The sequence below is a fragment of the Aplidium turbinatum genome, chromosome 10, assembly GCF_918807975.1.
Source record: "Aplidium turbinatum chromosome 10, kaAplTurb1.1, whole genome shotgun sequence".
Lineage (NCBI taxonomy): Eukaryota > Metazoa > Chordata > Ascidiacea > Aplousobranchia > Polyclinidae > Aplidium > Aplidium turbinatum.
The window spans coordinates 3486701-3513399 of record NC_137481.1 but is presented as its reverse complement, the minus strand read 5'-3'; the positions used below and the strand labels follow the sequence as shown (position 1 = coordinate 3513399).

Below are 26699 nucleotides of genomic sequence, written 5' to 3'. Positions count from 1 at the left end.
TACATTAATTTGTAAATCAAAAAAAACTTAACCCTTCTAGTGTTGCGGATAAGCCAAACGCGGATGTAGTTTCGCATCCCCATGATCTGTATTGCCTAGATGAAAAGCTTAAAGGATATCCATAAATATGGCAACTGCCTCCTGGACCATATCGTGGTTGTTTTCGAGCTTCTTGAGCAGAGGCTGTCTAATAGGATCCCTGCTCATCAAGTACAACTTCTCCTTGCCTCTTCTGCTTGGAGCGACTCTGCTCATGGTCTGAGGAATGGGATCCCTGAAGAAGACAGATCTTGTTAGTCCTTTTATGATGATCTCGCATCTTATCCATTACATTTCGAAGTGCATGGGACATCAAGGCCCCTGAGTCAGCCTATTCTAATTATTTTTAATCAATAATAACAAGTGGAAACTTTCCCGGATTTCCTTCGTTTGTACCCAACCGCCATCTAATTGCAAACTGTTTACTAAATATTTCAATTATGATTTTGGCCTCAACACCTTTGCTAGGAAATTGAGTAATTCCGTTGAGAATTTAGCCTTTTTTAATTCATGTTAAAATTGGTAGATATTTTTGTTGGTATCATGGAGTTTCTATAAAAGTATCATCAACTCAATTGGGTGGTTTCATCTCAACCAAAATGCATTTCAGGTAAAAACAAACCCCAGCCACAAATTAAGTGTGTCTAATGAAAAATTTCAATTCAACTCCTTGGAGCTGGCACGACGACCATTCAAACAAGCATCCCTACCTGAAGAAGTCCTCCGCGTACTCCTCCAGCGTGTAGGGTTTCTCATTGGGATCGTGGGACTCCTTCCGGATGGTGTTGTATCCATGCTCGGCTATCTTCTCGGGAGACATGGTGATGAAGTCCTGAAAGTCAGGATTAAATATGACGATTCTTCTCACTCATTCGGGAGAAATTCAAACAATAATACCCAGAAAGTTCACATACAAGATCTAGTTTGGCAGAAACCTTTATAGGGGAGTCCCCATTCACAACCTTTGCATGTTACGATAGCTATCTCAGCCGGCAAATCAGTCCCGTTTTACATTGATTCAACGTCTGCAGACGTCTGCAACGTAAATAAAAACACAAAAATTAAACTGCGAACTCTCGTATTCCCAATTGCCACATCTGGATGTAAAATTTAAACATGCAAAAAACATGACATTAAAACTTGGACTGATTTGACGGCTGAGATGTATGCTAGTTAGCCTACGTGGCAATCATTACTACTTATCGTTGTTAAAACGTTGAGAGAGACATAAAAATACGTCTCTTCTAAACAGTACTGTAGATTTTAGCACAAAAAAAGTGTTAAAGCAACAAACCACTAATTCTTGAGTCGGCTTCATGAGAGTAGGGATGACATAGACGCTGTCAGGAGGGAAATCCCCAGACTTGTTGTTCTTCATGTTAACTCCAGAGCGCCATCCACTGGACGAGAAGTTGGCACCCGCGGGTTGGTCCATAAATATCAAGTCTCCCTTTTTGAATCGCATCACGGTCGAGTCGTCGGCACCTGCACACCAATTGGTTACCACCGTAAACATTTGTTTAGATTGTTCAACGCTGTTGTTTGTGTTGTATAGAACAACGAACAACAAACAACAGCGTTATACTCGCTTATAATCGATGATTGATGGTTTGAATTAAGTGTAGAGGAAGGCAAGGAAGTCAATTTTCATGTTCTTTCAGGCATAACTTCAAGTGTCTTGCCAAACGCACAACCGCATGCTTTTAAGCGGTATCGAACCGCCGCCCTTTCGAGCGTCGTGACAGGGTTCTCACAACCGGCTTTCAGAAGCGACGCTGCGACAGCATAAAGCTTTTTCAAGTCACTTTCGCCATCAAGACGCGCTACAACCACAATCACTACGCCAGCAACCAAAAGTATTCCACCCAAGGAACAAATCGGCAAGCTGAGGAAAATTTTAAGAATAACGGACTTTCCGTGAATGTAAGGAAAGCAGCATATGTCGGGGTGTTGTGTCTGATATATCTTGAACATAAAACGTACCTTGATGAACACACAGCTCACACCGCCTTTTGTTGTTAACGCTGTTACAACGTTTACCTTCATTTCATTCAGTTTTGGATAATTTTTGATGTTTTGACGCAACCACTTGATATAGCATACTTATTACTTACTTTTGGAGTTTGTATGCATGGCAACCGCATATGTTGATCTTTCTTTCAGACCATCTATGAAGTAAGCAATCAGCTCTGTGACGTCATCGGCGTTTGCTGACGTAAACGTGATATCTTGGCCACGCACTGTTGACAACGTGAAGCTGGGACCTTTCAGCTTCTCGGTCCTGTTTCAAAGCAAATCAAGATTGTTGCAAAAAGTTGATTGGACACCATGACCACGCCCACCAGCAGCAGACACACCTTCTTTTTCCACAAATTAAGAATGAGGATGATGCAAATTTGAATTAATGCTATCAGCATAATATACAAAAAACATTGTTTTTTGCTGCTGCTGTTAAGTTGAAACTACATGAGACTGTAAAGATAGTAGCCTGTCACGTTTTATATTAAAGATCTAGTAAACTTGTGAATATTGAACTCCTGTAGCATTAAATAGATTTTTTTGTCGATCCATCTTCATTATTTCGTTCCGTCGCAATGATAGGTAGGCACTTTAAAGGAGTACTAAAGGAAAAACCTGACTTGGCGATTTTCCACTTTCTTTGTGTTTAACATGCTACCATAAAACGATTTTCAATAAAATTTTGCCCCATTGCAGTCTGACCACCATTGTGCGCGTGCTTTTGTCAGAGCTTTCAAAATGAGATTGGGCCTGAGCAACGAAGCGTGCGACTGTACAGTCTACGTAACAAAAGACTAGCAATCAACCGATCACGCAATAATTGTTACTGCGGGCGATTTGACTGTAGGCTATATATGTATGTACAATACATCAAAACAGCGCATTTCAACATCAAAACAGCAGACAGTTTGCTCAAAACATCAGATGTGGTAACGTGGCTTTTGTTATTGCTGTCTTGTGACGTATTCTCGAGCGGTGTTTGCACGTTTTGGTCATTTTGAAAAAAATGAAAATAAATGAAACACTGGACTTTGGGCCTTGCCAGCGCCATTGAAAACAATTTTTTTTGGGTAATAGTTTTTGAAATGTATTCTTGAATGTTCAGTTTACTCATTTTAATGCTTAATTCCGGTTTGAAATTTTCATTTAGTATGCCTTTAACGTAGTACACTGTCTGAATTTCATAACGCAATCATGCGTGACGTATATGACATCACTGGTATTTCAGTCACAATTTTCCTTATTAACTCCATTGATTGCAGTCATTAAGATTCTTTATGCAGTCAGTTCAGTTGCAGAATAAAAAATAGTATTAGCAGAAGGTGGGAATCGAACCCACGCAATCGAAATTACTTCTCCTTTGCCCTAACCCATTCGGCCACGCAGGTTGTGGGGATGCATTCAGTTAAATTTCTTTGTATCAAAATTTTTCGATAAAGACGACCAGATAATCACGTGTTGAGTCACATGACTGAAGCCAGCTGATTTGCGTGTACGTTTTTCGAAGAGTGTACTACGTTAAAGTGCCTACCGCAATGATATGTCTCATGACTTGAACAAAACGGCTCAGTTTGCAATTAAAAAAGCAAAGCACTGGAATGCCATGTACCGCCTCAGTGGCTGTGTGAGAGAATGCCCGCCTCTGAGTCTGGTAGATGTGGGTTCGATTCCATGTCGGGTCATACCAAAGACCTTTTAAAAATGGTACTAATTTCATTTCCGCTTGGCATTCAGCAAAGGAATGGATTTAGGGTTGTGACATCGTTCATGTGACGTGAATTAGTGGTGCGATACTGATATTTATCGCTGTCAATTCTTCCTACATTCGACTGCCGAGAACAACTGTTTTTGGAATAGTCTTGATGACTAGTGCGGAGGCCACGCCTTTATGGCTAGCGAAACGAACTACTCGCTGTTCTACAGTGATCAGTCAGCCTTGTGCTGACGTCTGGAAGATCGCTCCTTCTAAATAACATTCAACTGATTTAGAATAAGTCGTCGATGCGCTTACTTGTTTGCGGCAACTCCGGTGATTTCAGGATAAGAAAGATCCAGCATAACTTCTTCGTTGTTGTTCAGGAGGAACACACCTATCAGAAGTATGAATTAGAATTTTTTACAGAAAATTTAAAAACAAAAAATGCATCATAACGCTATCATTCCAGTGGGGTGTATGACTGTCCAATTAATCTGGCACTCGTAAGGCAGTGTGTTTGATTCTCACTGATGGCATGCGGCTGGGCCTTCATGAATGAATTAACAAATGCATAAAGTGAAGTTAATTCAATTCTGATTCAGCTTTCGCTTAAAAACTCTTCAAATTAAGTAGGCATATCCCTCAATCTCTGTTTCACTTTGCCAATGTTACGGAAAATTGCCAGTTATGCAATTTGAAGTTATAATTACGATTGGTTTCTAGCCACCGTCCCAATTTGCAGCGATCTAGACACTCTGTGGATTCATAGTAAATATAATTGGTCGTGTGCTGCGGTAGTTAGCGGATGTAAAACCGCATTTGAAAAGCGGGGTTTGGAAGGTTCTGATATGGTTTGACCGAAAATAAGTAGACGGATAATGATAATAGAGCTTCGGTAGAGAGTTTGTCTTGTTGAACCATAGGCATACGAAGCCGAGCAACGTGATCAAGTTTAACATCTTCAAGTTTATGTTTATGTAAATGTAATAAACTTGAAGATGTTAAACTTGATCACGTTGCTCGGCTTCGTATGCCTATGGATAATGATAACCTTCGGATAGACTCACCTGTCCAATTGACGGCAATGATGACTTCATTCTTTGGTAGCTCGACCCCGGATAACCGGTACGCTTCGTATAAACGCGAGAAGAGCAAAGGCCAGGAGAACCTCCCCTGAGTGACGACGTCCTCCTTAACCCTCTGAGGCTCCCAGCGTTCGCGCGTGTATATCGCCTGAGGTGGAAATCATGCGATTAAACTAAATCGACTGTGAATGAATTGCAACAGGTTTTCCAGACTTTATCAGTAACACACTTATCCCCCAACATGGCGTCGGTTTCACATTTCCAGTCGACCGTGGAGGGAATAAAGCGGGAGGTAGAAGCTGTTTCGGTCTCATTGCCACATCATTAGTACCGTAACTATTCTGACCACGTTTTTAGTACAGTAGTAGGCTGATTAGATTATGACGTCAAATACCGCTCTACTTGAAGTCACTCCTTTATTCAACGGTAATTATTTTTATTGTAACCCTTTGAACTCTGACGGGAATTCTAATTTTTGTTTCAATTTTCTTTCATGTTGACCTCCAGCGGGCAAGCCTATAATTATTTTTATTGTAACCCTTTGAACTCTGACGGGAATTCTAATTTTTGTTTCAATTTTCTTTCATGTTGACCTCCAGCGGGCAAGCCTAATCCTTCTACCATGCAGATTGCAGAGGCTTCAGTATATATTATCGGTGTCATGACACATCTTAGAATGAAGCGTATTCGATTCTAATTGATTTGTTTGTACAACCAAATTTAAATGAGTTTTTAAAACAATATGCTTTGAAAAACATAACGTTAATTTAACATTTGCTTAAAAAACGCCATTTCACACCAATACGTGCAGACAGTAGAGGTGGTCTAATGCTTGGTCGTACGCATCTGAGAATAAGACGATAAGGTTCTCTTTTGGCACTAACAAAAGTAAGATGACCAGTCCCGTATTTTCCGAAGGCTTAAGTCGGTAGCCGAACCAGGATTGAATGATTACAAAGCAAGTGCCTTATCCACTGCGCCATCAAGACGTCACACTGACTCCATCCAGATAATCATGTCAGCATCTCACAAACTCCCTCCATCTCCCCAACATACCTCATTATGTTGCTTCACAATCAAGTTTATCCAGAAGTCCATGTTCTTCAGTGACGTCACAGTGCGGTTGGGGATGTAATTGGGAAGCAGGGTTGCCAGAGACGCACTCTGTAATATCATCGGAAGACAGTATAATATATTTAATAAACAGTCAAACAACAACGGGTTAACACAACTGCTGCTTGTGCTGCTTGTTAATATTCAAGAGCTGAAGAAGATTACGTAACCAGAGTTAATGTTTGGGCTTTGGCGATAACTTTGTCATCTTCACAGTTCAATTGCTAGTGTGACGTAACTACATCGATGTACAATGACAAGAATAACATTTGACGCAATACCTTGATGTCCGCTCCATGCTGCACGTAGTACTGCTTCGAGGCTAGCTGGCTGAGTGTGAGGTCACTATCGCACTTGTACTCTCCAAACCTCACGCCACGAACTATTTGCTCATAGATCAGGTTGGTGCCGACCTGAACGCAAGTCGGAGTTTGATAATTGTAACTATGGAAACATAAAACCACCTACTTTACTTTAACTGTACAATGTTCATTGGTCAAACAGCATAAAAGTTGAAGACAAGATGAAAAAATCAGATAAAAAGCCATCGTCTTGGCCTTTATTAACAAATAATAATTTCGCTTACTCGAGGATAAATTTAGGCCTCCTCAGTGCTGCTTCACGTGCGATCATGTCATCAGCAAATAAAGTGTAGGTTTTTAACGAATGTCGAAAGTGATTGCTAGAAGGTGTTTATACTGTTTAATGTTTATATTTTCTCTGTGCACTTACCAGTGCCAGATTACCACCGATCTACTTCCAGCAATGCACAGTGTTCAAGTATAGATTCGCACATGCAAACATTCGCACCACTTCACAACAACCATTGTAAGATATTCAAGTACTCATGGCGCATGGTTTCGGTTAACGAATGAATGGAGATTGTAAACAGACATTTTCTGATTAAATATCCAGCTTGATCAAGGCGTTAGTTCAATCCCAGTTCATGCCACCACAACCATAATAATTTTGCTTGAAGAAGGCTGCAATGCCACGTACGCCAAACCACATCTCACCTTGTCACCCAGTTCATGCCACGGGGAAAATATTTCCTTTCTGAAGAACAGCCGCCAGGGAGCGTTCTTCTCTTGAGCGCCCGATTCTTTGGCGTATTGTTCGCATTGTGATATGGCGTCCATCACATGATCACCACCACTGCCCAGTGATGACACCTGAGGAAGCGGAAAAGATACGTTTTAAAACGTTAGGAGAACTTTTAAATATCCATTCAAGGTCGGAGAAACATGAGAAAATACAAATAACATAATCCAGAAAAGACCGTTTTTCCTGACAGTTGTATGGTCTTCCTTCGTTTCCGACTTGTGCAATGATATTTCTTGTGCTCCAGGGTGTTGCTGTTTCTAGAACTACACCAAACGCTATACAAAGAGTAGCCGCAGTGTAGTGTCATCATTCACGACAAAAAGCAAGCCGCTTTATTTGGAGGACGAAGGGTGGTAAAAATCAGAAATGAAAGATCTACAAACGCTTCTTCGTAAGCTTCAAACTCACCTTATCAAACAAAGCAATGTACAATGAGAATCCAAACTTGTCGGTGAGATCAATCTTCTCAGCGAGCACGTCACACAGCTCCTTTGCAGTGGTAGCTGAGTCGGCCAGCAGGGTCTTTGTAGTGCCATCCATGAAGGTGATGGGGAGCTGGACTGGTTTCTTTGACTTGGTAGCCTTCCATGAAATACAATGAGGTTTGTGACGTTAATAGGTTCAAAACAGGGGTGGCCAAAGCTTTGTTGCTGACGGCAAAATCTTATTAATATTAAACCACGACGAGGGACAAAAGATTTTCAGAAATTCTTAACGCTATAATTGGCCATGTTTGGTAGGTACACGATGTTGTACCATGGAATAAAATTTTCGCAATAATGAAATGTTATGCACTGCGCAGCATCTGCTTAGAAGTCGTTAGAAGTTCTAGTTGCTGAGAATCAATCACTATCAGAAGAAAAAATTAATCGTAATTGGGATTAGTTGAGTAGAATGTCAACAAACATTTCATCTTATAAAGTTGCGGCATATTGTGCAATTTGTAGAAATCAAAAATCTAAAGTACAGTTTTGTTCGGAAATACTGCGGTCGCATAAAAGGAAAACAATGTCAAAATCTGCGCTTCTTACCTGCAATTCAAGCCAACTGGGTGGCTGGCTTCTAGCTCCGTTAGCAAAGGTTCTGAGCAGCCGTTGCTCACAGTACGGGGCGTAATTCACAGGGCCTTCTCGGATGAAGTTCTGTAAATACTTGACAAAATTTTCGCTCGGAGCAAAACATCCCACGCAAAGAGACATGAGAATCCATCCACGCGCGTGCGACACCTTGTGGAGGTTCAGGGAGAGCTGCTTGCATATTTGGCAAAAGATTTCGTCCCTAAACATCAGTTGATTTGTGTCAAATTGTAGACCTACCACAGCTGGTCATAACCTCACACCTCTAAATAATCTTCTTTCTTGAATAATTTAAAAGGACAAATCTACATGTTAAGCAGAACAACCTTCACCATATCGGTTTCTGGTTGATTAGTTTTATCTTGCATTGTTGGATCGCAACACAGACAGACAGTTGAACAATCAAGGAAGCGATGCCAAACTAATCTAGGTTCGCACTGAATTTAAGTTATGCCTAAAAGTCGTCTCAGAATGGAGTTTAGGAAAGTCGCTACGCTCAAAATAAAAACAAAAGTATTCAAGTTAAACTTTGTCACACAGCCAGAACCTTATGTTGGGTCGTAGGATTCCATTTCCGATGATAAAGTGAAGCTTTTCCAAGTTGGTGGTTGGCCTGTCAATCAACATCACATTCTCCGCACCCTGTCAAACATTGCGTTTGTTACAAGACAAAGATTGCTGAAAAATGGAAATTTTTAATCCAAGTGTAGGAAGTGGAAGGGTAAATGAAAAATGCTCTTTTATGTCGTTGTTTATTACAGACCACTTGGATCGATCCAAAAAAGAAGTATTTTTTCAGGAGTTGGATTAACAAAAGAAAACGGAGATGTAAGTCAACAAATAGTATCAAAGATGGCCATTGATAGATCTGTAGTTACGTTTTTTCAGCTATTTTGTTTAGCAAAATAGCTCTGCCTTGATTGAAGTATGAATTTTACTATGTAGTTTATATAAAATTGCAGCATATGGCTAGAGTTAAACATTATTGAACCATACATATTTCAAATATGTTTCCGAACGTATTGTAAGTTTTGTATTCAGCGAAAAAAAAATTGTAAAAAAATTGTGTTCTTCATTGAAGTCTCTCCCACCTCAATGTATTCATCCCCACTTTTGAGCTTCTCCGCAACTTCTCCCGTCAGCTTCGATTTCTTCTTCAAAGTCAATGACACCAACTTGTGACCCGACTTACGGCGCCGCACCTTTGATGACATCATACAACTGTTTTATATTTCAAATCTTGTCAAACACCACGAAAAATAAAAGAATAGCTCGACCTTAACTTAAACGCTATATGTCTTCAAGCTACTACTCTGACACACACGTCATCAAACAATACAATAAAAAGCGTTTGTTGTGTAACATGAAGCTCAATTGTTCTCTATTTAACGTCATCTAATCGGTGAGATTCTGTAGTTTAAAAAGAAAAGGAAGTCTCAATTGCAAACAGAAACTTGACACTGATATTCGCAGCGAATGCATCAGTTTAAGCCTCTACAAGTACAAGAGACTGCTAAGAAGTTTTCAGGAAAAATTTAGAGGATAAAATATTAACCCAGACAGCAAAGGAATTGTTTTTTACATTATTTCAACGTCTGCAGACGTAAAGTTAATGTAAAAAACGGTTGATATGCTGTCTGGGCATCTTAACGTAATAATGCAAATCACATTATTTAAGTCAATAATGCAGCTTCCGAAGGCCTTGGCGCAGTCAAGCTTTCTTATTAATCATAGAGTTATCGGTACGCAATGTTCATCTAATCTATAAGCATTGTGCGCTCTTCTAGAGTAAAATAATTTTAACAATCAGGGATAATCCACATTTATAGTCTTGAAAGCTAGCTCCTTACTCTGTTGAAGAAGTCACCTATGACTAATTGGCAAAACATAGGAAGAAATGTGGATGATCATTGAAGAGCATGCTATGTTATTCAAGGAATATATTCATTGTGAGTTACCGAAGGTTCGTTATTCATGTCAGCAACTTTTCCCAGCTTATTCTTTGCAAAGGAGCGACCAAGCGTGTCCACTATCTTATTCATAACAGGAGTAGTGTCTCTAGCTTGTGGTGTGTACTTTGGCTCTGGCATATCTCCCATGAACCTGAAAAGAGAGAAGTTTTAAAAACAAAGTTGTAGAGTTGAAATACCATTACTTCTCGCTATCATGCATAAATAAGATTTAGAGTTATATCAAAACATGGATTTAGAGTAAGTTCTTATGAAGAAGATTTTAACAGTCTCCTTCAACATCGGAAGACAGGCTACACTATATACAGTCAGTAGTTAATCGTTTGCTAATTTAAAGCTTGAAATATGAAAAATCCTGAAACAACATTATACCATCATCATCATCATCATAATCCATCGTCGGTTTGTTCCCCACTATACTAAAGATAAATCGGTCAGATTCTAGTAAAATACAAACAGCTACCTGAGAATAGTGATCCACACTGCCAAGGAAGCCAGTCGGTCGTTTTCGTTGTCGTGATTCAAGAGAGGAGACCGCAGCTTCTGTCTGATGTGGGAGTGAGTTGCAGTCGCCTGAAATGAACAAGCTGGTTCTAAAGCGTTTAGTGACAACGCCCACATTCAAATACGTCATCAAGTGGCTTGTGAAAGCTGTCAATGAACATCGCAGCGGTAATACTGTGACCCTGACGATTGAGAAGCGGTCACCACCCCAGAAAGCAAATCAATCGATTTTTTACATTGATTCAACGTGTGCAGACGTTAAATCAATGTACAAAACGATCGATTTACAGTTTGGGTAACCACCTTCAGTTTCAACATTTACTAATCACATAAGTCATTTACACGAACTAGTAGCTTCGTGCTTCGAGGGAGAAAAAGTGGCCACACAAAGTTTGCCAATAAGAGATAAAATTACTTGAAGTTAGTGAGTTAAACCTACTACGTCGCAAGGAAACTATATATAATAACGTGTGAGACAAGAATTAAAACCGTAAAGTTAAAACAGGTTTCAAACTTGTGTTCCAGGCCTTCAGTAGCTTGTGCTTTACTAACTAAACCATTGTCACCCACTCAACCAATTAGAAGCTCTGACACGTCAGATAGGTGGAGTTAGCCACTATTGAGCAACCACGCTGGATGCTCATATCACATCACCTGGCCATCACCATATAGCATCACCTGGCCACCTAAAGATACGGCCTTCCCCAAGGCAACAAAATGTTTTTATATCATTACAAGTCGGCAAAAAGTAAAAAAAAAAATTAGAAAATTTCAGTTAGACAGTAGCAGTAATCAAAATAAGCAAAATGTGACAAATCAGGCCGCATCTCCAGTAGCCATGGCGTCACCTGGAAATACATTGCAGCATATTTGGTGAATTTGTATTCTGAAATGTCCCCTTCTTCTTCCATCTGCGGGATAGACGTGTCGACTCCTGCGTGGTCATTTTGTTCTTCTTCGTCCAGATATCCGAACATGTTGTCCAGCATGGCGGTGTGGTCGACCGCGCTCGAGCGCTTTCGTCGCTTCTCCTATCAATCAAACCATAACAGGGAAAGTCACTTTCCAGTTGTCGCGTCATAGGCCACTGGTTAAAATCCTAACGCGGTGCTTCTCATGCAAATATATAAACATATTTTCATTATCTACACACAAACATGCATCAACTAAAGCAACCCAACAAAAGGTTGCAGTAACTTAAGTAGTAACACAGCAACCCAGCTAAAGGCGCTTCCAATACTAGCTCCAGGTGTAATGTTTTCCACTGTTTCGCTAACCTTAGTGCAGAATGCGTGTTTTGCTGCGGATTTCAATCTCGTTTTATTTTCTTCAAAGCTAATGTCTTTTTAATAACAGCGATATTATTAACATATCGCTGCTACAATGACCACTAAGAATTTTCGTAAGTCGACTGAGATGCGCGTGTGGATATAAACCAATGGGGCACTATTTTATATTCTTGGTCCTATACCCAGATAGCAAAAACGTCTTACAGACGCTTCAACTTCTACAGACGCAGATTGCTTCATCGTAGACGTTGAAGCAACGAAAAATGACGCTTTTTGTCTGGGTACATTAAACCTTTTCAAAAACTCACCGCATCTTCAACAAGTTGATTCTTCATTTTCGCCTTTTCCCTGTTGTCTTTCTGCTCCTGCTCCAGTTGCATCAGAGCTGCCTGCATGTTATTGTAATTGATAAACATGATTCTACAAAGTTGTTTCAGCAATGACTACCCATCATCCAACCTCAGCTCCCCTTAACTGCTTGATCACTGAATAATTGAAACGCCGCATAGCAAAGTTTTCTAAGCAAGCTCGGTTTTGAACTTTTACTGGCAACAAAAAGCTACAAGTGACATTTAGAAGTTTGTAGCTTTCTTTTTTACCCCTGTATTGTATATGTTCGATATTAAAAACCAGGTTTAAATTAAACAAAGTGGATCGAGTGGTTGGGAGGACACTTTTGTGTTTTGTTGAAAAGGTTTTAATTGTAAAACTTGATGAACAAAATCGCGACAAGCACGCCAAGAGTGCTTGACAAAACGATTTGACGAAACCTTCTTTGAAAAGTTAATTGGGAGATTACAACATAAGAAAGCGCAGAACAAGTGGAATGGTACAAAGGTTCATGTTATCATCAATTTGACGAGTTAATTACAATGAAAAGCACGAAAGTGGTAGAGGTATCACAAGCCGAAAGTGATGGACCTACGACCAGCAGCAGACGCAGAACATCAACGGCTACTACTCACAAGCACAATCAAAGTAAATACCACGCAGTTTAAAAACTGTACTTTTTCTTGTGGAGTTTCACAGAACTTCAAAATAACAGAACACTTACTTTTTGCTTGGCCTTAGGTAACTTTTTGACTTTTTTCAAGTTCCTCAGTTTCCTGATCTCTTGCCTAGCAATCATGCCTGGAAAGAAAAATCGTTACACATCGAGTCTGTTTCTTCATCTTGCTGCAGAGAAGTTAAGGTCATCTTTTCGAAATATCAGCGTAAAGAGAATCCGTTACTCTACGTATCAACGTTATCTGCAAATCTCAAGCCAAGCTAGAGAAGTCGAAAAAACAACTTTACAAATTAATCTGATCTCCCTTATCTTGGTGCTCTGGTGCCTCTCAAAGAAGATAATGAGATGAAAATAAATGCTTCAATTACTACAATAATATAATAACGATGTGTTTTTACATAGCACTAATGCACTATATTCATCGCAGACATGTGTTACTCTCAGTGTCAACACAGCCATATGAAAAAGCAGCCAAATATTATACAGTATTATACTGAATCGGTTATGTTGTGAATGTATTTTGACGCTGTACGCTATGTCGTTGATTTACCAGCTGGCGAAGATATTACCTACAAGATTAACTGCATCGTTGCAGCCCAAAACCTCGCCCTAACCTTACGTGAATCAGCAATAGCCCAGCCATTGTGTAATATCTATATTCCTTGCAGCCAAAATATCGCTCCTAGAAGTAGGACCCAATAACAATTGTAGCGATAAAACATCACAACTAGCTTGGCACATTTTGCACTCAGTCTTAGGTCACGCTGCACAAAACGCAAAAAGATGAAGCCAGTTTTATTGACTCTTTGGTAGTGATAGAATCGACCATAGATTCCTATTAAAATATGGGGAAAAAGTTTGAAAAGCGTTCACATAAATATATTGTTTTTAAATGTTCTCTTAAAAAGTAGACCAGCATTGTTTTACCATACAAAGTACCATCGTCATCAACCAACTCTGACTATACAGGAAAAGAATTGATTGTTGATTAATTGAATATTAGGGTGGGTCGATATTTGGACTTTTTACCCGATTTCATTGCTACAAACTTTCTTTCTTGCGAATAGTCATAAAACGACATTCCTGAAAGTGTGAGCTTGATCGGACATCGTCTTCATTTCTAAAAATCGCGATTTATAAAGGTACCTGAAGCGATTTTTTCGAGGCTTGAAAATGCATTGTTTTTAATAGGAAGTTGTTTTCACGAGATTTGAAAACGTCATAACTTACTTAATTCTTATTGTAAAAAGATGATTTATGCGTCAACAGATTCAATATAATTAGGAGAATCCAATTCATTGTGTACTGATTCCGAAAAATGATGACGTCATCAATGACGTCATCAAACAGTAATTTGCAAATAGCGATAAAACTGATAATCCTACATGCTTCATCTCTAAGTTATTTGATAATGAATTGATGTAATTTCTAAACATAAACACCATGCTGGTACTTGATGACGTAATCGATGACGTCACCTTCATTATTAAGATGAAACTGTTAAGATAGCATCAAAAACAGGTGACAAGATTTTGTTCGCGTAGAACACTACAGTGTTGTTCAGAAACCTGGAAATTAGTATTTAACTGCTGTCAGTCCAATATCAGGAACAGCTGAAGATATTACAAATGCTCTCATGGACTGTATCAAAAAATATAATATGGTGCATTGTGTCAAAGTAGTTGGATTCCGTGAATGTAAACACTGGATTTAAATCAGGTGTGATAACTGGACTGGAACAACGCCTTGGTCATCGCGTGAGTTGGTTTATATGCATGTTGCACACCAATGAGCTACCCCTTCGACAGGTCTTCGCTACATTAAATGGACCTACCAGTGGTGACACACCATTTAAAGGGCCAATAGGGAAGCTTCTAAGTAGAGTTAAATTTGAAGAAGTCAGCCCTTTATTTGTGCCTGTGAAGATGGGGCCAGGAAATCGTTTGCTACCGGAGCACATAGTAAAAGATCTATCGACTGATGAAAGGTATCTGTACGAGATTACCAATGCCATTAGGAATGGCTACGTTTCATCTAAACTGATGTACGCAAAGATTGGTCCGTTAAATCATTCGTGGTGGCTAAGTTTCGCTTCATGTTGCTACAAACTATACATCAGTGATCACAAATTGCCAAGTGACATTGCAGAAAACTTGAAAATAATTGTTGCGGATATAGTCGTTCAATATGCCCCATGTTGGTTCAATATAAAATGTGAACCATTGTACAAAGACGGACCAAAGCATATCCTAAAATCATTGCTGTGCTGTTCACTTTTGCCTGATAGAATTCGAGACATTGCGTTGAAACATGTTAAAAAGAATACCTATTTTGCACACCAGGAAAGGCAGTGTGCAACAAATCTTTAAAGAGCAATATTGTTATTTAAAATCAAGCGAATCATAACTAATTGAGAAAGATCCATTATCTATCACAAACACGCAGTATTTTCCAGAAGCCACCATACTGAAATGTAATTTAATATTGTATATGACGTCATCTATCACGTCATCAAGTACCAGCATGATGTTTATGTTTAGAAATTACATCAATTCATTATCAAACAACTTAGAGATGAAGCATGTAGGATTATCAGTTTTATCGCTATTTGCAAATTACTGTTTGATGACGTCATTGATGACGTCATCATTTTTCGGAATCAGTACACAATGAATTGGATTCTCCTAATTATATTGAATCTGTTGACGCATAAATCATCTTTTTACAATAAGAATTAAGTAAGTTATGACGTTTTCAAATCTCGTGAAAACAACTCCCTATTAAAAACAATGCATTTTCAAGCCTCGAAAAAATCGCTTCAGGTACCTTTATAAATCGCGATTTTTAGAAATGAAGACGATGTCCGATCAAGCTCAAACTTTCAGGAATGTCGTTTTATGACTATTCGCAAGAAAGAAAGTTTGTAGCAATGAAATCGGAGAAAAAGTCCAAATTTCGACCCACACTATTGAATATGCAAGGTTGAGGAGCAGAAGTAAACTTCAAATTTCATTTTCCTTTTTATATTTTATAAAAAAAAAAAACTTGATCGGGTAAATTAGAAACTAAATCAAATTCTCAACTCAATCGCCGTTCAACTGACCTCTGACCCCGGCTTGTATCTTCACGATCGCCCACAACCTGTGTCTGACGTTGCGTCGTGCCAGAAAACCTTTGCATTGAACTTGCAGCTTGACAATCCGCTTCCTGACGTAAGCGTAGCGGAAAGCCAGTCGCCGAGACTTCCACAATGCTTGGAGGCGCGCGTAACCTTTTTGCATCTGAACAATATGAATGAGCTTAAAAATATAAAACTATAAACTTTCTTTTTGTGATATCAGGCTTACGTCTGGTAGTTGAAGATTCAAATTAGTTGAAAGGGAAAACAAGAAAGTTAGTCTTTGTATCCGTCTTCGGGTATTCCTCTTAGTGTCTTGCCAAATTTTTTTTTTTTTTGTTTTGCCAAAGCCACATGCTCTTGAGCGGTGTCGAACCAGCGCCCTATCGGACGACGATTCAGTGCTCTCACCTCTCGGTTACGCAGCTGACTACACTTGACTAACTTGTAAGTTGATTTTGCAGCTTGGGATGGTGAAAGAATAGATCATGGGTATAACAGAAGCTTAAGCGAAGCAGATGAACCGTTTATTTTGTAACATAGAAACCATGCAAACATTGACAAGCAAACGTTTGGATTTACTGTATGAATGATTTAGCAAACGTATCTTACGCTTTAGGCACAAACTCGAACATTTATTCGAAACCAGATGAAAAGCTCGCAAGTTAAACTTTGTGAATGGACAAAAGCAGAAAAAGTAACTGATTTCTGTGAAGATCGTGCTTTCATAATCAGGTTTGAACTAAGCCAAAACTTCAGCATGGCCTCTACCATAACGTCAGTGCAGTAAAGGAAGCCGTACAAATATGTAGGTAACTTAAACGATTTTTTTTCATGGTTTCATTGTCGGACAAAGTTCTTTAAGAGGTTGTGAGCACTGATTGGTAATCTCCATAAATTTCAATAAGGGACAAATTTAAAATCGCGAAATGTCCCTCAAGTGCATGCTAATTATTCTAAAACTCACCGCAAGGTAGCGCCTCCTGTCCCTGTAGCCTTTCCACGTGACCTGGATGATGATCGCGCTCTTCTTGACCAGTTTGAACTGATGACGACAGTACCAGCCTCGCACCGCACGCTGGATGATAATCACCCATCTGTGACGTCAAACAATCAGTGAATATGCGTTTCGGTACCGCGTTATGCAGCGACGCACGTGGGCTAGCGTGTTAAAGTGCAACTGCACGATGACATTGACCGCACTTTATCTGAAAGAGCATGTTTCAATCTATAAATACCAACCTCGCCCTCACTTTTTAAGGCTATATTTATCTCAATAAAAATTATCAAAACTATGGTTTTCCACGCGCTTGTATTTTTGGCCACGCCTCCTGCAATGGCGGATTGCATTGCGCAACACGCGGATTATGACGTCAGTTTGAGTCAGTCAGATCGAAGCGACAATTGGTTTTGCAAGTCTTTTAGTTGTGTTTGACTTAGAGGAAGGAGGTTTTTCTTCGCTGCTTCGATCTTGTTGCACGTGCTTTTTACGTCAAGGCAGGTAGTATAGGCTGTTTGCAATCTCGAGTTTGAAAAAAATAAGCCAGGTCTGTTGACTTATCCATTGAAATTGTTGGTTAAGGGACAGACCAAAGGTGTCATAGGCCATGCGAGGTAAGGTACGGTACATCTTAACCAATGTTATGTGACATTCTTGTAAGCTTCAAGTCTTTCTTTCAAATATATAAAACTTTTAAAACAAAACATTTCTCTTGCAACTTCGTTTCTTGGATTATTGTAGTTCTGAGCCAAACATTTAAAATGGTGAAAATTTGCTCTATCTGTCACACAAAATTTGTTTCTGGTGCAAAGGTGACATTTTTTGCCTTTCCTAACGATGAACGTCTCTTTTATCCGCAGAAAGTATCCCAGCGACGATGGAGACTATGCTGGTTTCCGAAGACCAGTGTTAACATTTTAGTCTTTTTAAAACGAAATCCGGTTTATTTGCAACCGTTTGTTGGTTTATTTTTATTTTTCGATTTGGTGGTTTTTTGGTTTGGTTTGTTTTCGATTTGTGTGTCGTGATGCGATTTGTCATCTGTATTGTATGTTGGTTTATTCTTATACTTTATTTCTGTTTCAATTTGGCTTATTCTGGTCTTTTTTGTTGAGCTTCATGTGTTGTAATGCGATTTGTCATTAGTATTGTACAATATGTTGGGTTTATTTTTTAGTTCATTTCTGCTTCAATTTGGTTTATTCTGGTCTTTTTTTTAGCTTCATCTAGATTATTTTTAAAGAACGTAGATGTCAACACCGCCAAAGACAGTCCCAATGAATGCTAAAACGTTATCGCATGATAGTCGACTGTACTATGTCCTGCAATACCGTACAATACAAAATATTTTCGATATAACCAAGTTTGGCTGTTGTGATCTACGAAACTAGCCTTCGGAGATAGGCTTCGCAAACCACTCCTGGCAGGCAGGCATGAACAACTAAATTTGTATAATGCTGGCTGAAAGATGCGTCTTCACTATAAATGCCTTATAAATTTGCGCATTCACTAGCAACCAAGCCTATCTCAGCTAGTTTGGTCTCCACTAAGCTCGACTCAAACTGACGTCATATCGCTAGGTGGCGTTGACGAGTTTACTACTTCCAGGTAGCGTGAGAGAGAAGCGCTAGAGAGCGTGGGAAAATGGTCGGTTTCTCGGCATTGGGCCTCAATTGTAAGGAAGTGAGTTTTTCAACAGGTTCCGGATGTCTTGGCAATGGATTCTAGCCTATGTTAATTCGATCGTGCAGTTGCACTTTAAAGATGTGTCTAAAACCAGCGGTTGGTCCTTTGTGAACATGTACTGTGAGCTGTTTGGGGACCACATGGGCACTTAGAGAACGAGTGACTTTATTTTGTTTGCGAGAGCTGTACCACCAGACCAAAGATTCAATTGATAACAGGAACTGTTCTTGCATGAAGTAAGAAAAAAATAAACTTCTTGTTATACCAATCAACAGATTATATTCACAATTGTCCGCCCCGTTAGCTCAGTGGTTAAGTGCCCGGCTCAAGATCACGCGGCGCTGGTTCGGCTCTCGGGGTCTGCGCTTGAGCAACGCATTTCAGGACTGCGCTCCATTCACCGGTCTTTAGTGAATGGAATAATTCCCCGGCAACAATACTTCAACAATCGGAAAACTTCACTCTGCCAATCTCGGTAACCGGGCGGCCCTGCGTCAAGAGCCTCTACAAGTATGCGAAACTACCAGGAATAACCTATCAAGGCATTGTCAGTAAGAGGATAAAGATTCAAAACCAAACCAACTGGTGTCGAGTTATTTACTTCTCTTGGTTGTTCAAAAATTATGTGGAAGGCACTCGAGAGGTTTATCAAATGCTTTCTTACTTTCGAATGGCGTTTTCCCGACCTATCTCCAATGCAGTGTCATGAGAGTCTTTAAGAAATATCTTTGTATTCCCAATTTGCCAGTCCGTGTTTTTTCCCAAAGCTGCTTCTAGAATTCGCTTGCAGCTTCCTGCGTTGAAAGTTTGTCATTTACAAGGTTTTACCTTCGATCTTGTCTTCACAGAATGACGTGTTCATACTGTTCTGCTCACAATATTATTCAGATAATTCAAAAAATTTGCAATCACATACCCAAGCTTTCGCTAACAAGTTACTGATATGTGGGAGTTATAAACATGGATGTACTAAACTAAACCGCTATATGGCGTTAGTGCAGTTGTGGAGATAAGTTTCTCGTGCAGTGTTTCTGAGTAGCGAGATCTGTGTTTAGATCTGTCTATGTACATTGCACATACATGCAACGCAGTGTTCAAAAGACGCATGCAACTTGTGACCTCATCGCGAGTTAGAGAAGAGGTGTTGGCATGGCAACGCAACAACGAACAGCGGCACTTACCGATGTGATCCTGTTGCATTCCCGATGGCTTTATCCCGCCGATTATGACGCGATACCTGGCAGACGACAACATTTGTTGAAATTGCAACAAGGAATATTAATGGAAAGCAACATCATGCATGATTCATATGCAAAGACACACAGATAACGTAAAGCAGTTTTATTTATCATTGTTGGAGCATAGGCTTCTACCAAAATTTTCTTCTATCATTCAATTCACGTTACGCTTCCAATTTGAAGATCTGCATGAAATCGCGAAATGTTGCAAAGAAAAAAATGTACGTTTAATCGTTTATTATAGAAGAAAAATGTCGGGTGAATTATAAAAAACAAGAACTAACTATCTGGTGTAATTGCAAGAAATAGAGTGGTCTAAAAGTAATGGAAATTATTGATGAATTTTAACAATAAAAGCCATCAAATATTTGTCGCTAGTTGAAAGTTAAAAAGTAACACAGAGTCAAAATGCTGTCTCGGTATGTGCAAAGCGAAGGCTGTATAGATTTTCAAGCTGACATCACAACAAACTGACGTCACAACTGACGTCATACAAGCTCACCTATCGATGAACTCGACGAAGGTGTATCTGATCGGGTAGCCTGCCCGTCTGATAGCGATCGTCTCCATCATGCCGGAGTAGCGCAACTGCCGCGCCACTAGCTCGCGATCGAAGCTCTGGAGGACAATCAATCGGTTAGTCATCAGTGACAAAGACAACGTTAGATTGACGTGAAATAGATACAACTATACGGTAATGTTAAAGTCATGGACAAGTTCTATTCTCGACTGGGAGTCACAAAACAACAATCTTGTGTGGCAAAAAAAACGAAAGGTTAAAAATTACTAGCAATTATTTTTAATTGTAGCACAAACGTGTAAAACGACGTAACGCAGCAGCAGGAGATTCTATACCATTTTATTTCACAAAAATACAAAGAAATTATTTGAACGGTCTCGGCGTATAGCACTATGCCCTCGTCAAGACAAGATCTAATTCAACTACGTCTGAATATACAGGTATTTACGTACCTGTTACCTTGATAATTTGCTAATGAATCGTTTGTTGCAATTGACACATTACATTGCATCTTTTTGCGACAGGCTAGGGTGGCAGCTGACATAGATGACCTTACAGGTCTTTCGTTGCCATCTTGTTGTGCTGATAGATACTCAATTTGTATGTACTTTTTGTTTGTTTATCGCCAACAAAACAATAAACTGAACTTTAAACTAGTTTTGCATCAAATGTTTATTGTCGATGGTCAAAACCACTTCTACACTCACACGAGGAGATTTTAGCTCATTGGGCTTGATACACCGAACAAAGAAGGGCTGGCAGGCAGACAGGGTTCTCATCAATGAATCCAGCGACTTCTTGAACTGCTCACTCAGTGTGTTGGGGCGACGACGACGAGTAGACGATTTTGAATCTTTTAAATCTACGCCAAAACAATTAGTTGCATTATGACGTGCAAAGATGTTGTTTGCAAATCATAAGTTGTCATAGCTGAAGATGGAAACGCGGGAAAAATGATGACGTCAGTAGTCGTGATACTTCTATGAGAAGTACAAAGCAAATGTATCATAGTCTTATAAATGACTAACCCAGCCAACAAATTTCAGTATTTTTACATTGATTCAACGTCGGCAGACGTAAATGTTCATCATTCACCAATGTAAAAATGACGGATTTTGCCGTCTGGCAAGTATTTCCTCCGCAAGAAATTTCAAAAAATTATATGTCAACACAGCCATGAAGAATCTTTTAACACTTGAAGCAAACGCGATGATTTCGTGTCGGTGGCTCAGACAGCAACGAATACACACAACCCCAACCTTGGTGGAAGAGAAGCTTTAGAAACTTGTTCTTTGACACATCAATCAGGGAAGTTAGATCTCCGTGGAATGTGTCTCGGTTTCGTTCCAGGAAACCTGAATCAGCACAATGATGTTGTTCTTATAAAGTGAAGTTGATTGAATCAATGTGAATACCACGTAATAATAATGTTATGGTTTTTATTTATTGTCGCTCTAAAAAAGCTAAGGTCTTTTAGCGACAGGGCTCATTTTTAATTTTATATCAGATTTACGATGTCATCACATTATTACACGACTTATTTCACTGCGCTATGCAAGAAAGAACACAATCGGTACTGTTTTCAAAGTCTGTAGTTTGACCCGATCTGGAATCGACCTCAGATCTACCAGCACCAGAGCCGAATGCGATAACCACTCGGCCACTGAGCTGGTAATGAGTACAAAGTAGGCGACGCTCTGTCTTGTCTGATAACAGATACCATCCTTTTGCGTTATTTTAAGGTCATCAGACGTAAGCGATGCAAGAAAGGTACTTTAAGTAAGTGGCCTGAGGGTAAAAATAAAGAACTACTGAATAGCTGAAGTGTTTGTCCATGAAAGGTTAGAAAAAAACTTGAAGACAGGAGTTTGTTTGGATTAACAAACCACCAAAGTGTTGCTTTGCCAACCACCAACCTTTGCAGTTGTATCTGACGAGGCCGGCAAAGTGGGTGATGCCAAACGTTTCGTCAAACTGCGACTTTGGATTCCCAAACAACTCATTTCTGCCATGATGCTGTAGGAGCTTGTTCAGCATGGTTCGGTCCGTGCCCTGGAAGATTCATAAAAAATAAAAGTGAACTGCACACAATAGCGACATCTGCAGTATCGTTGCTCTGCACCGACGTCCCACGGCGTCTAAAAAATTCTTACCGTGTGTGAACTTGCTCAAAGTCATCTCAACAGGAAATTGTGAGAGTGAATAACTTGTTTCACAGATAAGCAACGTAGCCACTGCTCAGCGAGTTGCAGAGCGGAGCCAATCTCCATCCAGCAGCTCTTGGGCCACACAGCTACTTAAGCATAATATATGCCACTGTAAGGAGCTAGGAAAATTGACAATTTGGGGCTAAGCACCTGTTGTGAGAGGCATCACCAGATTTAGCTTTGCTGCTTTTGTAATTCATCAAAAGAAGTTTGCAACCAGGAAATAAAATCAAAATGAATACCTGCTCATAAAAGCATGCACTAGGCCAGACAAATAACACAACAGGTGATATTCTGACAACGTCAGGCGAATTGCAGAATACAAAACCTCGGCTGATGTCACAGTAGATTAGTGACGCGCGGATCGGGTTTGCATGAGAAGCGAGATTAAACCCAAAGGAGGAGACGAAAGAAAAAGAGAGGTATCTTACTCTGGGGAACATGGCTTCCTCATTGATGAGCGCGAGCAAATTCATCGGCTTGACTGCGATCATGTCCAAAACATCCTGAAAGAACAAGGTAGTTTGGAAGTTGAATGAAACGGGGATTATATATCAAAAGTTCACAAAAAATTTCCACAAAATCAAAAACCGGGGGAAATGATTTTAGTAATTCGTACACTACGTAATGATACGGTGGTGGGATGGCGCAACGGATAAGGAGTTGACTTTCTGATTATGCAAACCTGGTTCGATTCCCGGCTTCAGTTGGGTGTTGAAACAATGCTGAAATTTACCTAGGATGTTATAAATTGGGTGGAAATAATTGCAGCCGGAAAGGTGGCCGAGAGAAAGGAACTGGCCACCATTAGTGCCGAAGGCTCAACCGAAGATTGTACTGTTGTTGCCGAAGTTATTACTGTTGTTTTTACTAAATTTCACGTCATGAAAGGTTCTTGAGCATCAAGCCATCATAATTATTATGATCAAAGATAATACTACAGTGCCACGCATGACGTTGAGATTAAGTCAACGGGGAGGAAAGGAAGCCAATCTTCGTGTCCATCTTCAGGCATGCCTTTAAGTGTCCTGCCAGAGACACAGCCGCATGCTCTTGAGCGGTGTCGAACCGGCGCCTTTTCGAACGTCGTACAAAGACTCTCATCACTCGACTATGCAGCTGACATTGTTAAGAGTTGTAAGATATTTAAAAGTAAGATTTTAGGTTAACCATACTTGATTATCCTTGAAGGTGATGTGCTGCCAATTGATTGCTTCCTTATTATATTCCTCCTGCTCCAACTTGAAAACGTGACGCACAAAGAACTGCTGGAGGTTTTCGTTGGCAAAGTTTATGCAAAGTTGCTCGAAACTGAATAAACGTTTGACAGCTGTCAGAGGTTGTACAATGTACATCCATCAATATGTGACCCAGGCATATCAAGAGATAAACAAAAATGTGAGTCGCTGATAACAAAACTATATTTTTTCCAAAATCATGGTTTTGAAAACAACGCATTTTTAAACATGAAATGGTTGCACTACATATTCAAGACACTAATGTCTCGAAGATAAAACACCTGGAGATACGAGACGTTTATAGAAAGACGAAGGAGAGCTTAATTCCACGTTTAAGACCAATCAAAAAAATTCAATATACAATAATATTTCCATGTCTCCAAGCAAAGAGCTTATCTCGCTTCTATTTCTGATAGCTCTGCCGAGTCCAGCTGATAAGCAATGCCAACTAGACAGCTGTCTCAGCATGTTTTACACAAGCCGATGCCGAAGTAAAGCATTACCTGTTGTCACCAAAGTTTTCAAATCCGAATATATCGAGGAGTCCGATCGAATAGCTCCGTTTCTTCTGCTTATCTCCGTCCTTGTTGATCGCGTTGTTAATCTTGTCCACAATCCAAATGAAAAGACGGCCATAGACGCCCTGTTGTTGAGAACTCGCTTTGAATTGTTAAATTGAGGCTATTAACAAATCCACGCTATGTATCGGATGAATATGAAACGAAGAATAAGATGAACACTATTTAAAGTTCGCTTTCCAAAGCAAAAAAACTAGTATTTTGTTGTTTGTTGAAACTAGAATTCCAATAGCTGTTGGAGAAAAGTATCTGAGTTTGGCAAGCTAACTTTATGTAAAGTGAAACTAGAATGATCGTCACCGCGAGACGATATTGCCGTCATCCTTTGCCAGGTTTTGTACTTCGATAAATGTGGATGCAAAAAATCACTTTTTAAGATATTCTACACTCTACATTTAATGACGTTTATCGGGTGTCTATCGCAAGCGTGGCATTGAACATTCGGTAATGATGGTCCTGAAACGTTCTGGTCAGAGGCACGGGGGGCGTCCCCGTCTGGAAATTTTAAACAATCTACTATCATGGACACATTAGAATTTTGTAAATAAAAACAATGGACGATCCATCGCTGTGGGGAATCACGGTGGCCGACGCCTTGTTTAGGCAGGGCCGATGATGATGGTGATGGCAAAGTTTCGTTGACAAAAATGGAAATACGACAAGAAAAATTTCAAAGACTAATGAATAGCGGCGGGCAGCAACCGACCACGGTTTCAAGATGACAGGATCTTCTCCCCACCAATCTTTCCACATCCTCCATTGACAAGTTTCACACCAAGGAAGTTGAGCAGACAGAAAAAAGAAACAAACCTTTATAAAGGCATCTTTGACGTCACTGGCCTGTTCCAAGTTCATCGGTGACGTCACATGCTCGCCTCTCGTGACGAGAGTTCGTTGAGTCAGTGCACGCACGAGCGCTTGCTCATTCACCTGAAACGTGACTCAGCACTATTACAAATCGTTTGTGAAGAACAGTGAAAACTGTGTGATCATTTAAACATTAATGATTTTATTTCAGAAAACAGCTGTACCATCCTTGATTTAACCTTTGAATAAACAAACAGACCACACCCCCAACATGAAGATTAATTCATGGCACGCATTATCAAAATTGGTTGATGATAAGGATGAAAATTGAAAACGTATTTAAGCACTTTCAACATTGACTGAATCTAAATTTATGTTTTTCTAACGTTATAATGACCACCACAACGGTACCAATTGAGTGACGTAGAAACAGACAATAACAGCAGCGTTGACGGGGGGGGGGGGTGCAGGGAATACTTTTGGGGGGCCCGGGTAATTTTAGGGGCTCGGAATCTTTCCCGGAAGGACAAAAGCAAAACAAACACCACATAGTATATGGAGTTCTCTTGTTTTCTTTGAAGTGTCGTGTTCGAGGGACCCGGGCTTCCTATTGGCACCGGGCCCAAATTATTCTCTCAACGGCGTTACAAGTCACTCACCCCCAGCAGCTGTGAAATCAACTTCATCCCGGAATGGTGGACAAGCTCACAGGCATCCAGATTATCAATCATTATTTCCTTGAATTTGAAATTTCCTAACACACAAACAGAGACACAAAATGAAACCAGAAACACATGAACTGGATGAAACAAACTTTACTTGATCGATAGTTGGGATGTTAGACTTGTAGAAGAAACAATCTGCCTGGCGTCAACACACGACTGAGTAATATGAGTAATCACTATGGAACAACCAGCAATTGCGATTTGCTAACCATACCGGTGAAATCTCAATGCTATCCATCTAGACTTTTACAAAAAATAATAGTTTCTCGGAAGTCGAGTGTAGCAAGCATTGACATAGACTCGTGTTTCGCCCTAGACTAGAGGCTGGACTGCCGAAAAACGTTTGTTGATTGGAAAAGTCTGACAGCAGACATGCATATAATATTCAAGGTTAGAAAAGTTTAGCAATCCCACAATGCAATACAGTAGTAAGAATCTACAGTGACAAGCAAGAGAGAAGGGGGGGGGGGGGGGAACTTGGTAACGTGCTCCCCAAACCAAGACAAAACATGTCATTTTTTCCAATTTTGCAAACTTTTCTCGCTCGCTTAGTCACATTCATAGGCGTCGATTTTTTCTTAGAAGAGAGGAATTCTGGGTGGGCGAGAGTTTTCAAACAGATTTCATTGAATGTGTATGTTCGCAAATTCGCAATGGTTAGTCTTTCTCACAAAGACT

The 26699-nt window shown here is 39.9% G+C and overlaps 1 protein-coding gene across 2 annotated transcripts in view; it reads right to left on the bottom strand.

Moving 5' to 3' along the window:
• LOC145777976 (unconventional myosin-VIIa-like) overlaps nt 1-26699 on the bottom strand; it is a 49378-nt gene that overhangs the window by 8743 nt on the left and 13936 nt on the right. For both annotated transcript variants that reach the window (XM_082589354.1, XM_082589353.1), the window contains exons 10-40: nt 25956-26050; nt 25300-25419; nt 24415-24554; nt 23849-23984; nt 23105-23179; nt 22383-22518; nt 21726-21821; nt 21174-21328; nt 20449-20564; nt 19890-19945; nt 19373-19502; nt 16990-17119; nt 16008-16185; nt 12950-13026; nt 12204-12284; nt 11455-11637; nt 10566-10675; nt 10091-10235; nt 9224-9334; nt 8680-8774; nt 8088-8334; nt 7465-7638; nt 6969-7124; nt 6234-6365; nt 5896-6003; nt 4822-4987; nt 4070-4148; nt 2154-2320; nt 1334-1524; nt 750-871; nt 120-274 (exon numbers count right to left, since the gene is read on the bottom strand). In XM_082589354.1, the coding sequence (XP_082445480.1) occupies nt 120-274; nt 750-871; nt 1334-1524; nt 2154-2320; nt 4070-4148; nt 4822-4987; nt 5896-6003; nt 6234-6365; nt 6969-7124; nt 7465-7638; nt 8088-8334; nt 8680-8774; nt 9224-9334; nt 10091-10235; nt 10566-10675; nt 11455-11637; nt 12204-12284; nt 12950-13026; nt 16008-16185; nt 16990-17119; nt 19373-19502; nt 19890-19945; nt 20449-20564; nt 21174-21328; nt 21726-21821; nt 22383-22518; nt 23105-23179; nt 23849-23984; nt 24415-24554; nt 25300-25419; nt 25956-26050 (4062 nt within the window). The remainder of the gene's footprint in view (nt 1-119; nt 275-749; nt 872-1333; nt 1525-2153; nt 2321-4069; nt 4149-4821; nt 4988-5895; nt 6004-6233; nt 6366-6968; nt 7125-7464; nt 7639-8087; nt 8335-8679; nt 8775-9223; nt 9335-10090; nt 10236-10565; nt 10676-11454; nt 11638-12203; nt 12285-12949; nt 13027-16007; nt 16186-16989; nt 17120-19372; nt 19503-19889; nt 19946-20448; nt 20565-21173; nt 21329-21725; nt 21822-22382; nt 22519-23104; nt 23180-23848; nt 23985-24414; nt 24555-25299; nt 25420-25955; nt 26051-26699) is intronic.